This window comes from Leucoraja erinacea, chromosome 10, assembly GCF_028641065.1.
Source record: "Leucoraja erinacea ecotype New England chromosome 10, Leri_hhj_1, whole genome shotgun sequence".
NCBI lineage: Eukaryota > Metazoa > Chordata > Chondrichthyes > Rajiformes > Rajidae > Leucoraja > Leucoraja erinaceus.
The window spans coordinates 43,328,119-43,344,858 of NC_073386.1; the positions used below are offsets into that span (position 1 = coordinate 43,328,119).

Sequence of the window (16,740 nt, forward strand, 5' to 3'; positions counted from 1 at the left end):
AAAATAACTGACTAACATTTAAGCAATAATTTACAGATGTTTAAGTGTCTCCCCGGTCTCCGGGGAGGAGGCAGCCGCTACAGTAGTACAGACCTGGGTTGACCGTGGGTCGTTTCGGGTCAAGTTTGGCACCAAACGCGAGCTTTGGTGTGCAGACGACATCCTGGTAAAAATGGCCGGTTTTCGGAGTTTTTCGGTTTCCGGAACACCGGATAAAAGGTTGTGCACCTGTATTCCTGTCAAACGGATTTCTTCCCGCAGCTCTGGGATTTCCTCAACACTGGGCCTAGTACTAAAGGCAGGCTCTTGGATGGATTTCCATCACCAATAGTACACAGGTTAGAACATCACAGTGATGTTGCATCGTTGAAACAATGGTGGAAGATTGTAAAGTTACTGAAGGATGAAAACAATATCGGTCAGAAATTTGCATATACCAAGAGTTTGATATTGAATAAAAGGGTAAGAAGCTCTATCTCCTTCAGTACCATTTGCAGGATATGGACTATTAAGGCTGCTAAAAGTAAATGGCCTCTGAGAGTAATGGTGAGAATGGGTTTTGAGAATAAAGTTCTGCATGGTATGCTGCTCTGGAAGGCTAGATTGCATGGTTTAGACTTGGGCTTATTAATGTCATGTGTACCAAGGTACAGTGAAGCCTTGATTTGCTTCCTATCCAAACAGATCGGATATAATATACTTAAATACAATCGTTAAACTCAAATACAATAAATAAAACAAAAGGGAAGATACAGAATGCAGAATATTGTTCTCAGCATTGTAATGCATCAGTTCCATAGACAAAATCCAATGTCCACAATGGGGTAGAGATGAATTGGACAGTACCCTAGCTTATGGAAAGACCACTCAGAAGTAAGATAACAGAGAGGAAGAAGTTATTCCAAAATCCGGTGGTGCATGTTCTCAAGCTTCTACACCTCCTGCCGTATGGGAGCAGGGAGATTAAGGAATGACCAGGATGGGACAAGTCTTTGACTACGTTGGCAGTTTTTCCAAGGCAACATGAAGTGTAGATGGAGCCAATGTGGGAAGCTTGGTCCATGCGATGGACTGGGCTACATCTACAATTTTCTGCAATCTCCTGCAGTCTTGGGCAAAGGTGTTCTCAAACCAAGCTGTGATGCAACCCAACTGTATGCTTTCTATGTGCATCTGTAGAGGTTTAGGAGATTGACTGGAGACATGCCGAATTTCTCCTCGGGAAGTAGAGCCATTATTGTGCCTTCTTGGCCATCACATCAATTTGGTTGGTCCACGACAGATTGTTGGTAATATTAACGCCAAGGAACTTGAAGCTGTCAACCATTTCCACTTCCACACCATTGATGCTGATTGGGGCATGTGCTCCACCATGCTCCCTAAAGTCAATAACTAGCTCCTTCGCCTTGCTGACATTGACTGATATTATATTATTGTCCTGATACTAATGATACTGTTGCTAATTTCTCTATCTCCTTCCAGTCCTCTCTTGTCATTGTTCGTGATTTTGCCCACCACAGTGGTATCATTTTCAAACTTATAGATGGAGATAGTGCCAAATTTGGCCATGCAGTTGTGACCATACAAGTACAGTAGGAGACTGAGGTTGCATCCCATTTTTTTCAGCAGCAAGATTTGAATTTACAATTCTGTTCTTGTGTGTTGAAGGATCTGTTTAGAAAACTGCAAAAATGTGTTTGCAGAAGCCTGTCCTGGTCATCAGGTTGCAGAATGGGCCTATGAGCTGAAAGTCATTACGACCTCAGAACAGTGAAAGGAAAAAGGTGTCAGTGAATAGCTGTGCTAACTGATCCACTCAGGTCCTGAGGATGGGACCAGGGATTAATCCAAACGTTGCATTCCACTGATAAACTCCCAGGAAGGCTGATCTTATTTTTTTAATTAACCATTGGTACAGGCCAACCTGTGACTGGCACACAGGGCAGGTGGCATTCCTCCACCAAATGGACACAGAATGCATTGAATTTATTGGGGAGGAACCCATTGTCACCAGCAATACTGCTCACATTTGTTCTTTCCATCCATTCATCCATCTTCTATCCATAACTAAAACTCTGATCTTGAGCTCTTCCGGTTTGCGTGGTTTTTCTATTTGCTCAAAAACGGTACGTGATAGCGCTCCGATTTTTTGCCTGCTTGCTCATAGTTCACCTGTGCTGCGAGTGCAACAAGTTCCGTTCCGATCGATGGTAAATTGTAAAAGTTATTAAGTTTTAAAAACCCTTCCTGGCACCATCGCCGCATCGCCGGAGGATGAGGGAAATGGGGAGGAGGGAGATGGGGTGGTAGAGAGATATGGGGAGTGGGGGGGCAGCGGCGAGCCCCGCTGTCTACCCACTGGCAAGTGACACCGCGGGTTCTGGGACAGGCAGCTCTCCAGCAGCTCCTGCCCGTGGATGCGGACACCGGGAGCGGCCCTAACGCACCGCACCGTTACACGGAGAGAGGGAGCACTGCAGCCTGGCCCACAGGACAGGGGGGAACAGGTTGCGTTGGGGGACCAGGCCTCCGATGTGACAGGGACCCAACGGGTCCCACTTAGTCTAATGGCCTGTTATAGCGTGCAGGCCCTGTCACAATCTACGAGTATCCATGTCATTGTCTCAGGCCAGCACAGTCTGGAATTCCCTCTTGACATCCTTAATGACTCTACGAAGATTGTAAATAGATTTCTTGTAGTATTCAGGATCATTTGACAACTTGGGAGTGGACCTCACGATTCATCCATGGCTTCTGATTGGGGAATACACGTGTAATTTCATTTGGTACACAGTCCCCTACACACTTGCTGATAAATTCTGCAACAGCAGAGGCATATTCATCTAGGTTAGCTGCAGAGTCCTAGTCATAAAGTCATAGAGTGATACAGTGTGGAAAGAGGCCCTTCGACCCAACTTGCTCACACTGGCCAACAATGTCCCAGCTACACCAGTCCCATCTGCTCGGACTAGCGCCATTTGACTTTCTGTACTGATTCCTCCTGCTTCAGTTTCTGCTTATGATCAGATTTACTAAACAGCAGTCTGGGAATGGAGCGGCATGAATTGTTGATGGTTGTGTTGCAGAGGTCGAGGGTGTATTTTGATTTGGCAGTATTTTGGTAGCAGGCTCGTGAGGTTGGTCTGATTGAAGTCCCTGGCTATGATGAGCAAAGGTCAGGGTACTTCACTTCAAAGCTATTGGTGAGAGTGCACTTCTTCGAGTTGAACCTTAGCGTTGGCCTTGGGTGGGATGTAGACTGCTGTCAGGAGAGCCAGAGTGAATTCCCGCAACAAGTAGTATGGACGTCATCACCATAAGATATTCAATGTTTCTGGGAATAGAGCTGGGGTTTAGGGAGGAGAGAATAAATCTAAGATAGACACATAATGCTGGAGTAACTCAGCGGGTCAGGCAGCTTCACTGGTGAAAAGGAATAGGTGACTTTAGACTTTAGAGATACAGCACGGAAACAGACCCATCGGCCCACTGAGTCCGCACCGACCAGCGTTCCTCGTATACTTACACTATCCAACAGACTAGGGACAATTTACAATTTTACCGAAGCCAATTAATAGTGTGGGAGGAAACCAGAGCACCCGGGGAAAACCCAGGCGGTCACAGGGAGAACGTACACACTCGGTACAAGTTCCCCGTAAGCAGGATCGAACCCGGGTAGATGGCGCGGTAAGGCAGCAACTCTACAGCCGCTACGTTCCTGGTCAAGACCCTTCTCCAGTCTCCAGTCTGACCTGCTGTGGGGGTACTCCAGCATTTTGTGTCGATCTTCAGTGTAAACCAGCATCAGCAGTTCCTTCAGACATGGAGAATAAATCTAATAATAATAATATAATAATATCTTTTATTGTCGTTGCACAGAGGCGCAACGAGATTTGGGTATGCAGCTCTCATCCGATGTCATAACATAAATAACTAATAAAATTTAGATTTAGATACCCCGAGAACATGGTTTGTAAAAGAACAGTAAAATAGTCAAAACAGTTCAAACTGACTAAAGTGCAGATGTGTCTGTGCGACGTGACCATCCGAGGGAGACAGTCCGGGGGGGGGGGGGGGGGGGGGGGTGGGAGGCACTCAGCAGGGCCGGTTCAGAGCCGCATGGGAATGAAGCTGCTCCTGAGTCTGGAGATTCGGGCGTAGAAGGCCTTGTAACGTCTGCTGGAGGGAAGTAATTCGTAACAGTCCATTACAAGGGTGTGAGGAGTCTTTATGGATGCTGACGGCCTTCCTGAGGCAGCGTGTGTGGTAGATGCCCTCCAAGGCTGGTAGCTGTGTCCGAAAGATCTTCTGCGCTCTGTGGACGACGCGCTGAAGAGCTCTCCTCTCCGCCTCCATGCAGCTGAGATACCACACAGAGATGCCATACGTTAATATGCTCTCTGTGGTGCAGCAGTAGAAGGTTGTCAGCAGCTGTTGGGGCAGACCAGTCTTTTTTAATGTCCTCAGGAAGAACAGTCGTTGCTGTGCTTTCTTGACCAGCGCAGTGGTGTTGGTGGACCATGTGAGGTCCTCTGAAATGTGAGTGCCCAGAAACCTAAAGCTGGACACTCTCTCCACACTGTCCCCATAGATAGAGATTGGGGCGTATTCTCCATTATGTGAGCTCCTGAAGTCAATAATCAGCTCCTTGGTCTTGGAGGTGTTTAGTGACAAGTTGTTATGTGCGCACCAGTCCGCCAGGTTCCGCACCTTCGCTCTGTATTTTATTTCATCACCGTTGGTGATCAGCCCAATCACTGGTGTGTCGTCTGCAAACTTGACGATGGTGTTGGTGTCGAATGCAGGAACACAGTCGTGTGTGAAGAGGGAGTAGAGCATGGGGCTCAGTACACAGCCCTGTGGTGTGCTGGTGCTCAGGGTGATAGTGGAGGACAGGTGCAGGCCCAGTCTCACTGCCTGCGGTCGCTCTGTCAGAAAATTCAGGATCCAATTGCATATCGGCAAGCTGAGGCCTAGCTGGTGGAGTTTGGTGGTGAGCTTGGTGGGGATGACCGTATTGAATGCAGTGCTATAGTCTATGAAGAGCATCCTCACGTACGTGCCCTATCTATCCAGGTGAGTCAGGACAGTGTGAAGAGCCAGAGAGATGGCATCCTCTGTTGATCTATTTGCCCTGTATGCAAATTGAGTCCAGTGAGGCAAGGATGCTGGATTTGATGTGGGAGAGGACCAGCCTTTCGACCAGCCTTTCTAGTTGCCTGATTTTGCTCCCATTGTCCATTCCAAATCTATCTCTATTGCAGGTGACACCACAGAGGAAATTTGAACCCATATCTTCAAAACCTGTCAGGTCAGAATTTGCTTTCTTTGAAAAATATGTACAGTAAATCTTTGGAACACTCACAATTATTATCAGATCAAATCACCTTTTGCTTAGTTTGCTGTAGAGCTCAACATAGTCAATACAACACAACAATAGTACGCTACAGCTATAATTTGTATTTTCCATTTCTTCGTCTTTAAAATAGTTAAAACAATCATTAACCTTAGTGGTGAATCAGTTTCTCTCACACAATGGGATGACATGTCTAGCTGTTTACTCAGCCAAACTGATAACACCATTACATTTTCTCATTAGAAACTTCAACATGTTTATACAAGTCGGCTGCAAGCAGTCTAATGGCCAGGACAGGCCTCTGCAAACACATTTTTACCAGTTTGTTAAACATCGATCCTTCAACATGCATGAAAAGAATTGTAAATCCAAACCCTGCTGCCAGAAAAAATGTGATGCATTCTCAGTCCCCTACTATACTCTCTATACACGCACGGCTGCATGGCCAAATTCGGCACTAACTCCATCTATAAGTTTGCAAATGACACCACTGTTGATGGCTGAATCATGAACAATGAGATAAAGATAGAGTACAGGAAAGAGGTAGAGAACTTAGTCACATGCTGTCAGGGGAATAACCTCTCCCGCAATGTCAGCAAGACAAAGAGCTAGTTATCAACTTCAGGAAGCATGGTGGAGTACATGCCCCAATCAACATCAATGATTGAGTGTAAATGGTTGAACGCTTCAAGTTCCTTGGCATTAATATCACCAATTATCTGTTGTGGATTAAACAGAATGGTGCAACATCCAAGAAAGCAAAGGAACACTACTTCCAGAGGAGACTGAGGACATTCGACATGTCTCCAATGACCCCTACAAACTTCTACAGATGCACACTAGAAAGCATACTGTTGGGTTGCTTCAAAGCTTGCTTTGGGAACAGCACTGCCTCAGACCGCAAGAAATTGCACCAAGTTGTTGATGTAGTCCAGACCACACATTGACCAGTCTTCCCATCAATGACTCCATCTGCAATTCACACTGCCTTGAAAAAGCAGCCAACATAATTACAGACTTGTCCCACCCCAATCATTCCATCTTGTTCCTGCTCCTGTCCAGTAGAAGATATAGATGCTTGAAAGCAGGCACCACCAGACTCAGGAACAGCTTATTTCCCTGCTAACAGGCTTCTAAACGATCATTCCATTAGCTAGGGAACTATCTGATTCATCTTTATCCCATTGGGGACAATGAACTTTGCCTATGGAACTGATGCACTATTTTGCTGAGTACTACATTCTGCCCTCTCTATCTTCCCTCTTTGCTCCATCTATTGTACTTGAGTTTGTCTTGATTGTAGTTATGTATGGTACATCTGATCTGTTTGGATAGCATGCAAAATGTAGATTTTCACTGCCAAAACCCATAACATTGTTCTTGATTGAATCTTTTTTTCAAAATTAGTTTTCCTTTATGGCTTTGTTAATGTCAAACTGCTGGGAAAATAAGCCATACAGACAAGGAGGAGTTTTGGTTTCATTTGTAGATTGCACTGGATTAACTAATTTTTCCAATTGAGGTTTATTGGCCACTGCAATTATACAGTATGTGCAGTGGAGGGTTTGTTCTCGGTGTCTGTTCAAGCAGTAAATTGAATGAAGTCTTGAGGAAATTCTGAATGCCCTCCTACATCCTACATGATAAATGAAGATAAATTGTGGTGCAGAAGCTGGCTTTGTGGCTGTAGATTCTGGACACCATCCTTCATGACTGAGCCTGCTACTTACCATTTGAAACCTCTATCTATTGATTGGCTTAATCTCCAAATATTTGTAAATTTTCAAACTTGAATTTCCTCACTTCTGAATATCCACAGCTCTATGAAATAACAGAACATAATAAGACATAAAGACTTGAATAGAAATAGATTTATGGAAAGTTTGGTAATTCCACTCAGATGTCACCTGGGAGAAATGGATGAGGGCACAAAGACAAGGGAAGCTGATCAGAGAATCCACCACTTGTAAACCCCACAAAACCTCCCGAAGTCTAAGGCATTGTTGCTTCCTCTGCAGATCAGCTGGACTGCATGCCAGTTCTTAAAATGGGACAATTGTTGATGCCTTTGCAGAGAAGATTCATGATTTATTGAAACATAGAATTGTTTTTCTTGGTCTCAGGAGAATCTTATACAATGTGATTTTCATACACTAGAATCATTAACGTTTTGGTATGTCATGTGATGTAGGAAATGTACACATCTTCATCTGAGGGAGAATGGTTGATGCACTCAACCTACCTCAGTAATGAAGAAGTGTAAAAATTCCTCTCACACTGAACTGCATTTTTGCATAAGGAACATCGATTCATCAAGTAACAAAAAATGAGGATGGCCTTTTCTTTTCGCAAAGGCAGATCATAAAGAAGGTGGATGATCTGTAACATACTAGACAGTTGAAGAGCCTGTGGGCACAAGTAATGGTTGTGTGGTGTGAATGGAAGAGATTGTAGCAATGTTACAACATTTTGAGATTTAAAAAATCAAGTCTGCAATTTATCCCATCAGATAAAGCATAAACATAAGTTTAATTTGACACCTAATTCACTTTGATATCTTCAGTATTAAAAATAGTTATGGCCATTTTCATACTCGGAAATTAGCATCTGTTCCCTATTGCTTTTCCATCAACTCAAAAACTCAAAAACAAGGACAGTCAAAAGCCCATAACTTTCTTAAAAATTAAGAGAACTGAATGAAATTTTCAGTTATTATAGACTGAAGCATTCTGAAACAAATATGAAACAAACTTACATGGATGACCTGAAATTAAAGCATATAATTAGTTAGTTACCTAATTGTAGCTAATTACAAAATTCAATGACTAGATCTAAACATCTATCAATTTCTTAAGAAAAGATTAACATTTTTAAATAGCCTAAGTGTCCAAATAACATTCACCCAAGAATTCACAATATAACATAATTTTAAAATCTCATTGTCACGAATTTATAGGCCAAATGGAAGGAATTTAGTGTTTAATTGCTGAAAATTAATGGCCATTTAAATCATCTAGCGAGTGGGATTTTGTGGAACGCGATGGTTTGGAACGTTGTGGTTGCAGTGAATTTGAACCCCATGTCGGCAGGAAAAATACTGTCGGTTCGGATGGGCCCCAATTCACCTTCTCGCACCTTAAAATTTTGATTAAAGGCATCTTAAGAAGCACTTTTTAATGTAAAAATAAAAGGCGTACCTTGCCTTGTCCCCTAGGTGAGATACGTCCCGTTGTCGGCATTCACGGCTTTAGAAGATGATTTTTAATTTACTCTAGCAATTAAATTATCCAACACAGTTTAAAAATAACTCCAGAGAACGAATGTCGGAGCGATTTTTCTTGAGCAACTTAACAGCCTGACGAACATCGAATTAAACAGCCTGGAGAAAAACGGCATTTTAAACCCCCCCCCCCCCCCCCCCCCCCCCCCCCCCCCCCCCCCCCCCCCCCCCCCCCCCCCCCCCCTCTCAAAGATGCCAAAGTCGCGCACTCAGGCAGTGACAGAACTGCAGCGCCGCTGAAGGTAAGTTTTGTAACATACCTAGAGGTTGCTCTGTTTACTGGCTAAGTATTAATACAATAATAAAATACAATCATACTTTATTAGTCAAGTATGTTTTGCAACATACGAGGAATTTCATTTGCCAAGTCAGTCATACAAATAAAAAGCAACAGAAAACACAAAATACATTTTAACATAAACATCCACCACAGTGACTCCTCCACATTCCTTACTATGGAAGGTGAAAAAAAAGTTAAATCTCTCCCTTCTTTGTTCTCCCACGGTCAGGGGCCTCGAGCCTCCCGTTGACGGGACAATCTTGACTCCCGTAGCCAGCGATCGTGCCCTCCACATCGGGGTGATCCCGAGACTGCAAATCCTTGATGGTAAAATCCGCTGGCCGCAGTTGGAGCGATCCCAGGCAAGGAATCAGCCCCGATGATAAGTCCATGCTCCACAGTGGGGCTCAAAGTCAGTACCGAGGAGAGCCTCCAGCTCCATGATGTTAGTCTGCAGAGTGACCGAAGAAACAACCCAGAAACCAATCACATTTCCGGCAAGGTAAGAGCCTGATAAAAGTTTCCCCCGACCCCCTCCCCCTCCCCCACATAAAACAAACCAGAGAACATTTACACAAACTTTTAAAAAACACTAAAAATAGCAAAAAAAAGACCAAAAAAACAGACAAGTCTCTTGGCGAGGCTGCCAATCGTATGGCGTCCCTGGTGAAAGTATGCCACTGCTGATCTTAACAGAGTACAATTGCTTATTCAGGAAGTTACGACTTGGCTTGTGGGATCACTGGGATGGGGTAAGTGGCATAGTGGTAGACCTGCTCCCTCACAGCACCTAAGACCCGGGTTTGATCCTGAGTACGGGTGCTGTCTGTACGGAGTTTGTACATTCTCCCTGTGACCACATGGGTTTTCTCCAGGTGTTCCGGTTTCCTCCCACGCTCCAAAGAAGTACAAGTTTGTAGGTTAATTGGCTTTAGTGACATTGTAAATTGTCCCTAGTGTGCAGGATAGTGTTAGCGTGCGGGTTGATCACTGATCAGTGTGGACTCGTCAGGCTAAAGAGCCTTTTCCCGCTCTGTATCTCTAAAATCTATGTCTAATTCACTAATGAATTATGGGGCAGTAAAAGGAAGACTAAGGGTCAGGGCCAGATGATCCCTCTTCTTCTTCTTCTTCTTCCGTATGGTTTGCACAGCCTAAAGTTGTAGGACAACTTGTTCTAATTGATCTTATTTGATTGTACACGCCGGGTCGATTGCATTCATCGAATCAGGGTGGACCACGTGAAGGTTGCCATCTCCCACCCCGATCAGATGGTAAATCATTAGAAACAGAAAATCAAATTTTGTTGAGGATTATAACTTTAGACGAATGCAGTAGAATGCAATGCCTCAGATGATTGTTGTGGTGTATCTTGCCTTGATCAGAATACATCGCAGCAGATAATTATCAATAGTGAGAAGGGTACTACCATGGTAGTGTTGGAGCTCTTGATTATTATGGGCTCAGTAGCTGAGGTTATTTCATACAAGAATTGCAGCCTGAGAATATCTACATAGGCTGTCAGCCCAGTGGGATACACAGTAGTTCTTGCAATACTTAAAAGGGCTAGGTTATGAGAACATGCAATCTTAAATATTCTGGGAAGAGTACTAGCCTGGATGTTGGCATGTCCTTTCAAAAAAATCATCAGCTACTCAGCGTGGTTATTTCATAGCATGAGGTTTTCCTATAATCCATTAAGTGGAAAATAAGAAAATTTCTCAGAGGAAAACATCTCCAGGCATGGAGAGATATTTCAGTCCAGCTGGGATCAGAATCTGTGAATTACTGCAGCCTTCTGATCTGCCTGCACATAATCCATATCCCTTCATTCTCTGCATTTCCAGATGCCTATACAAAAATCTCCTAAATGCCACTATCATATCTGCCTTCATCACCACCACCAACATCTTATCCTGAAGAATCCCCTCCAATGGGTTCCCTACCATTGATGTGAAGCTCATCAGCTTATAATTCCCTGGAATTTCTCTACTTCCCTTCTTAAACTAGGGGATAACATTAACTACTCTCCAGTCCTCCATGACCTTGCCTGTGGCTAGAGAAGATGCAAAGCTCTAATAATTTCTAATCCTGCCCCTCTCAATAACCTGGGATAGATCCCACCAGGCTCAGGGGATTTAACCACCTTAATGTTCTCTAAGAGCCCCAATACCTCCTCCTTCTTGATCACCAACTGCACTTGCATATTAGTGCAGTTAACTGATCTCACTGTTCTTCTCCTTGGTGCAAAGATGCAAAGTGCTCATTGAGAATCTTGCCTACATCCCGCGGCTCCAGGCATACGTTTCCTCCTTTATCCTTGTGCAGTCCCACTTTCTCCCTGGTTACGCTCCTGTGTTTAATGTAAGCATAAAAAGACAGAACTTTCTTTCATCAAACTCATCAAACCCATTTTGTGGCCCCTATTGGCCCAACAAATCACCCACCTGAGTTATTTCCACCTTTCTTTATATTCCTCAAAGACCTTCCCTGATTCCACCCAATGCATTCCTTGCATTCACTCCTTTTCCTGACCAAATTTACAACCTCTTTCGTCATCTAAGGTTCCCTTTACTTTACCATCCTTATCCCTCCTACCTACTGGAACATGCTGGTCCTGAACTTTGATCAACTGGCCTTTAAACAACTCCTTCATGTCAGATGTGGACTTAACCAATAATAATTGCTCCATGTGTATCATCCCAAACTCCTGCCTAATAACGTTGTAATTTGACTTACTCCAACTTAGTGCCTTCCCACAAGGTCCAGCCTTATCCTGATTCAAATCAATCTCAAAACATATGGAGCTGTGATCACTATCCCCAAAATGCTTTTCCATTGAAACACCAGTAACCTGGCCAGGCTCATTTTCCAACACAAGATCCATTATGTACCCTCGTCGGGTTGAACTATCCACAGACTGCATCTAGAAATTCTCTTGGATACTCCTCACAAATCCTGCCCTGATTAAACCCTTGGCACTGAGCATGTCCTAGTCAATAGTGGGGAAATTAAAGTCACCCACTAAGACAACCCTGTTGCTTTAGCATTTTTTCAGTAATATGACAAAATCTGTACCTCTATCTCCTGTTGTTATTGGGGGGGGGGGGGGTACCCAATCATGGGTACAATCCCATGATTGTACCTTTCTTATTTTCAAACTCTACCCACTTTGCCTCAGAGGACAAACCCTCCATATGTCCTCTCTGAGTGCTGTCGTGACAGTCTACCTGATTGGTACCAATTCTCCTCCACCTCTTTGCCTTCTCTCCCCATCACACCTGAAGCATCCAAATCCCAGAACATTGAGCTGCCAGTTGTGTCCCTCTCACAACCACATTTTCACAACAGCCGCAACATAATAGTCCCAGGCCCTGATCCAGACTCCAAGTTCATCTGTTTCCCCGCAACACTTGGACTGAAATAAACACCTCAGCCCACCAGCTTCATGATATTGCTTCACCTCTCCCAGTCGGTCCATCCTTTGAGATTTACTGGTCCTAACCTCCCCTTTCCCATCACTCCTTCCAATTTCTGACCTACTGCTCTCGTACCCAGCCCCCTGCCTCTCCAGTTTAAACCCTCCCGAGTAGCACTAACAAACCTCCCTGCAACAGTTCATTATAAATGGCCCACACAAAGGTAGGTTGGATAAACTAAAACACTACTGCCAGAAATTAAAAGTTGGTTCAATGTTAAAATTTACACTGCACTGTAGCATCCTTGAGCAGACAGTGTTCATATGTAAAAATAACATTTGTTCAGTATAAAGATAATGAGGCAATAAGAGGAATGGATGGACCAATGCATATGGAGTTGAGCTGTTGACAATTCAGAGTAAGATAATTTGAGACTAACATAATGCTGTAAGATAATTATGGTCTTCATCCAGAAGACAATAAACTTGCTGAGATATAATGAAATTCACATTCCAACATAACTGTTAATATTTATTAAAACAGAAATACAAGGAACTAGTAACTTCTTACTTTGCTTATCAGCCTTGCTGCCAAGAAGCTTTTGCATTGATGTAGCTGCTGGAAATTTGAGGCATCGCTGGACAGAGAGTGAGCCATTAAAACTGACACAGGGAAGAAAAAAGTCATATTCCACAAAAAGCACAATGGTGGCACATTGGTTATTTAAATGTGGGTCAGAAAGCCACTCTATCCACCTTATGCAAAATAAAAACAATTCACTGATTTTCCAAACAAAATACCAATTTTGATAAAGACAACTTAGATAAAGTTTAACTTGTGACATGCACCTAAATAGAAAAAGATGAAATACTTGATTTTTTTTTAAACTAACATTTATAAAAAAAATGTAATGGATTGTAAGAGATTCAAGGGACACGAGGTTCATGCAGGAATGTTGCAATCTTTTCATTCAATTACTGTAGCCATTTTCTTATTGAACAGTGGACTGGGCACAATGGGCCAAATGACCCAGCTCTGGTTTTATTTCTTATGTTCCAATGAATCAAACAGGTTATTAAATACAAATATACACACATTTGCTGAAAGGTATTACAATTAGCACCACACACATAACAAAGATGTTTTTCACTGAATATAATAAAAATAGCTGCAAGATGCAATACACTCGAATCCATGATATAAGGGACACCTTTACATTTCCAAATAAAATACCTGAGAGCATTTTATGTTAGTGAAACTCTATTATGTTTCAACAAATGCAAGCCTCATTTATTGAAAAAAGTAAACAATTTAGCGCATAAATGTTTTAAGCTTTAAGAATGCATGAACGTTTCATATGTAAATATTTGTTTCATATGGTATAATTTTGCAAAAGGCACATTAATAACAATATAATTCCATGTATACTTAAATGGGAAATACTAATTTCCTATATTTTTTTATAAAACATTATTTAATCTATGTTATGGACGAGTGGCTTGTATTTGACTAAGGGAAGAGGAAGATAAAATTCCAGGAGGGTCTATTTCACTGCATCAATCAGAAACATTGCACGCAGTTTGTCCTTTGGCAGTATTTGGCAGTGATCTGTAAAGCTGTTGCACCAGTAATATTGGACCAATCTACCTGGCATTTGTAACTCCAGTTTCAGCAGCAACATTTTACTAATAATCAGAAGGAAATTAAAATGAACAGATATTATTGCAGGAAAATCAAGTTATTAGAAAACTGATAAAATATCCCAGGCCTTAGCCCAGACCTCAGCAAAGAATTTCCTGACTGCTCATGTTTAGGAATTTCTTAAGAATTGTGTAAGAATTAGGAATTTAAGAATTTCCTGATGGCTCCCGTGCATATTTGCCATGAGTCCATTGATGAACACACTGTTTCCACGTGCAAGCAAGTTACAATCCCAACTAATATTAGAGGAAAAATAATGGTCATTATATCAGCTGTTGTAATAGCACCTTGCACCAGAGCTGTACAATTTAGGCAAACAAATATATGCACAATCTCCAAAATAAACTGCATGGGGTGTTCCAGGTGGACAGAATACGACTTCGCTAGCAGCAGCATAAATGAGGTGTGAGGATGAACAAGAACAGAACCCTCTTTCTGTATTTCTTGTTTGCTACAATTGACTGGTATTTGTTTATCGTGCATACATATGTTCTCCTATGTGTAGGAAGGAACTGCATATGCTGGTTTACACCGAAGATAGACATAAAAATTGCTGGAGTAACTCAGCAGGACAGGCAGCATCTCTGGAGAGAAGGAATGGGTGACGTTTCGGGTGAAGACCCTTCTTCAGTCTGAAAAGAAGGGAATCGACCCGAAACATCACCCATTCCTTCTCCAGAGATGCTGCCTGTCCCGCTGAGTTACTCAGCATTTTTTGTGTCTTATATGTTCTATTCTCTTCTCTCCTAAGGACACTGGCAATTGGTGAACTACAATTTCACATACTGTTAGCAATTTAAAGATTATTTTCATGCCCGACTATTCTTCGAATTACCTTACAAAAAAATCCTGTCTTTATTTTCTGCAATTGCATTGTCTATCAAGTCATTGAAACATTTACAGGAATTCCTGCTGATTTTATTCTGATAGCCCAGATTCAACAAGTGTAGAAATCATCTAACATTTCAAGGTTCCTGATCAACTCTTGTACCATCTTATTGGCAATATATATGCCCCTGCACGGAAAGTAGCCCATGCCCAGGCTGACACTGGGTAAGGCCCTCAAGGTTCCCATCACGCATAATCAAGGCTGTGAAAAAAATTCACATTGCCATTTAAAAACAATGTCCTTGAAGCAAAAATGTTGAATTTGGCATTAAATACAATTAATAGTACTTAACATTTATTCGTAATATGAATATTTTGAATGTATTTATCCATTGAAGGAAAAGGTAATGGTGTATCAATAGTGAGCCTCCATTTGTGTAACACATTGTTAAGGCAGAAGTGGTGTCAGGTTTATATTGACAATGCCAGCTCAGAGTTCTGTACATTCAAATGCACTTATGGAATCTTACAAGATTTGTACTCGATTGTTTCAATGTAATGCTCCACCATATAAATCATCAAAGCACATTATGACATGTTAAGCTGAAGATTCCAACTCCTGAACAAATGTTACTCTCTGTTGATTGATCATCGATGTAATGCCTCTTCTGAAATGTAGTCGGCTTGCATCTTCCATCTCTCTTCTGCATTGTAATCATATTGAAATCCAGACTGCTTTCAAATTGTAGCACCTCAGTTAGTGATTTTCAAGCAATAGAGCGGAACTTAATTCCAGTAGTGCCCATTCCTATATCCCAGCAATAATTTTTGATTTATTTATTCTTCTGTGACTTTCAATGAATTAATTCCACTGTCTTACTAATCTTTCCCGTGTTATTAGGCCACAGAAATAAAAGGATGCAAGAATGAAGTGTTCAGTACACACCCATCCTGGGTTTGGAATGGATTGAAAGCACACAAAACCATAGAAAGTAATGACTAACACAAAACCTTAGTCAATCGCAGGCAAACCTTTCAGATGGTTAGATGATATTTTGTCATCTGTATTGCTTGTTTTTGAGTGTTTTGAAGTTTTTGTTTGAAACTGAGGCACATATGACCTGAGCAGCTTTTGAGGAGGGTAATCTGAATTCAGGCTGAATTTCAGCAATGATTCCAGGTAAGATATTGAATATGTTTCAGATGGATTCTGAAACTTGAGAGATAAACATTTTTCCAGGGGTGGCAGCTCTTGGACAGCGGGTCCTCCTGTCTCACATTTTTCAGTGTTCTTAAGTGAATTCTGTTCCAAATAGCAAAAATCTACTCCTTCATCAATCCCATTGAAAAAGTCTTTGGTTTCTTCTTCCAGAGATTCAAAGAAACCTTCTGAAGAAGTAATAGAACTTGACTGGGTTTCATCAAATTGGATTAGCTCTGTGAGTCTATGTTTTTGACATTCCCACAGATTATTACCTTCATTACCAGAGGTGTCAGTTTCATTGCCTGAATATACACCTTCATCGGAATAGTTGCTGGAGCACTTGTGTTTTTTGCAAAGTGGATCCATCTCCACATCTATCACAACCTTTGAATAATCAGAGTTTGACTGCGCACAAATAGTTTCCACATCGCATTCCATTTTCGTTTTCAAGTTATTACTTTCACAAAGAACCTGAATATTAGATGTGTCTGAATTTTGCTTTGTTACTCCTTCATTTTCAGAATGTATGGCAATTATACTTTTGTCTTCATTAAGTTGTACAATCTCTTCTATGATCGCCACTGCAAATATTTCTGATTCCGTGAGATGTGAGGCAACAGGCAGAACACCTTTATTGTGTTTCCCAAATAAGTTTGCAATAGCATCAGACTG

General features: G+C 42.1%; 1 protein-coding gene across 6 annotated transcripts in view; it reads right to left on the reverse strand.

The window, feature by feature from the left end:
• Positions 1 to 13,321: 13,321 nt before the first annotated feature.
• Positions 13,322 to 16,740, reverse strand: part of lepr (leptin receptor) — a 96,201-nt gene continuing 92,782 nt past the window's right edge. For all 6 annotated transcript variants that reach the window (XM_055642059.1, XM_055642057.1, XM_055642060.1 and 3 more), the window contains one exon: positions 13,322 to 16,737. In XM_055642059.1, the coding sequence (XP_055498034.1) occupies positions 15,877 to 16,737 (861 nt within the window). In that variant the 3' untranslated portion in view covers positions 13,322 to 15,876. The remainder of the gene's footprint in view (positions 16,738 to 16,740) is intronic.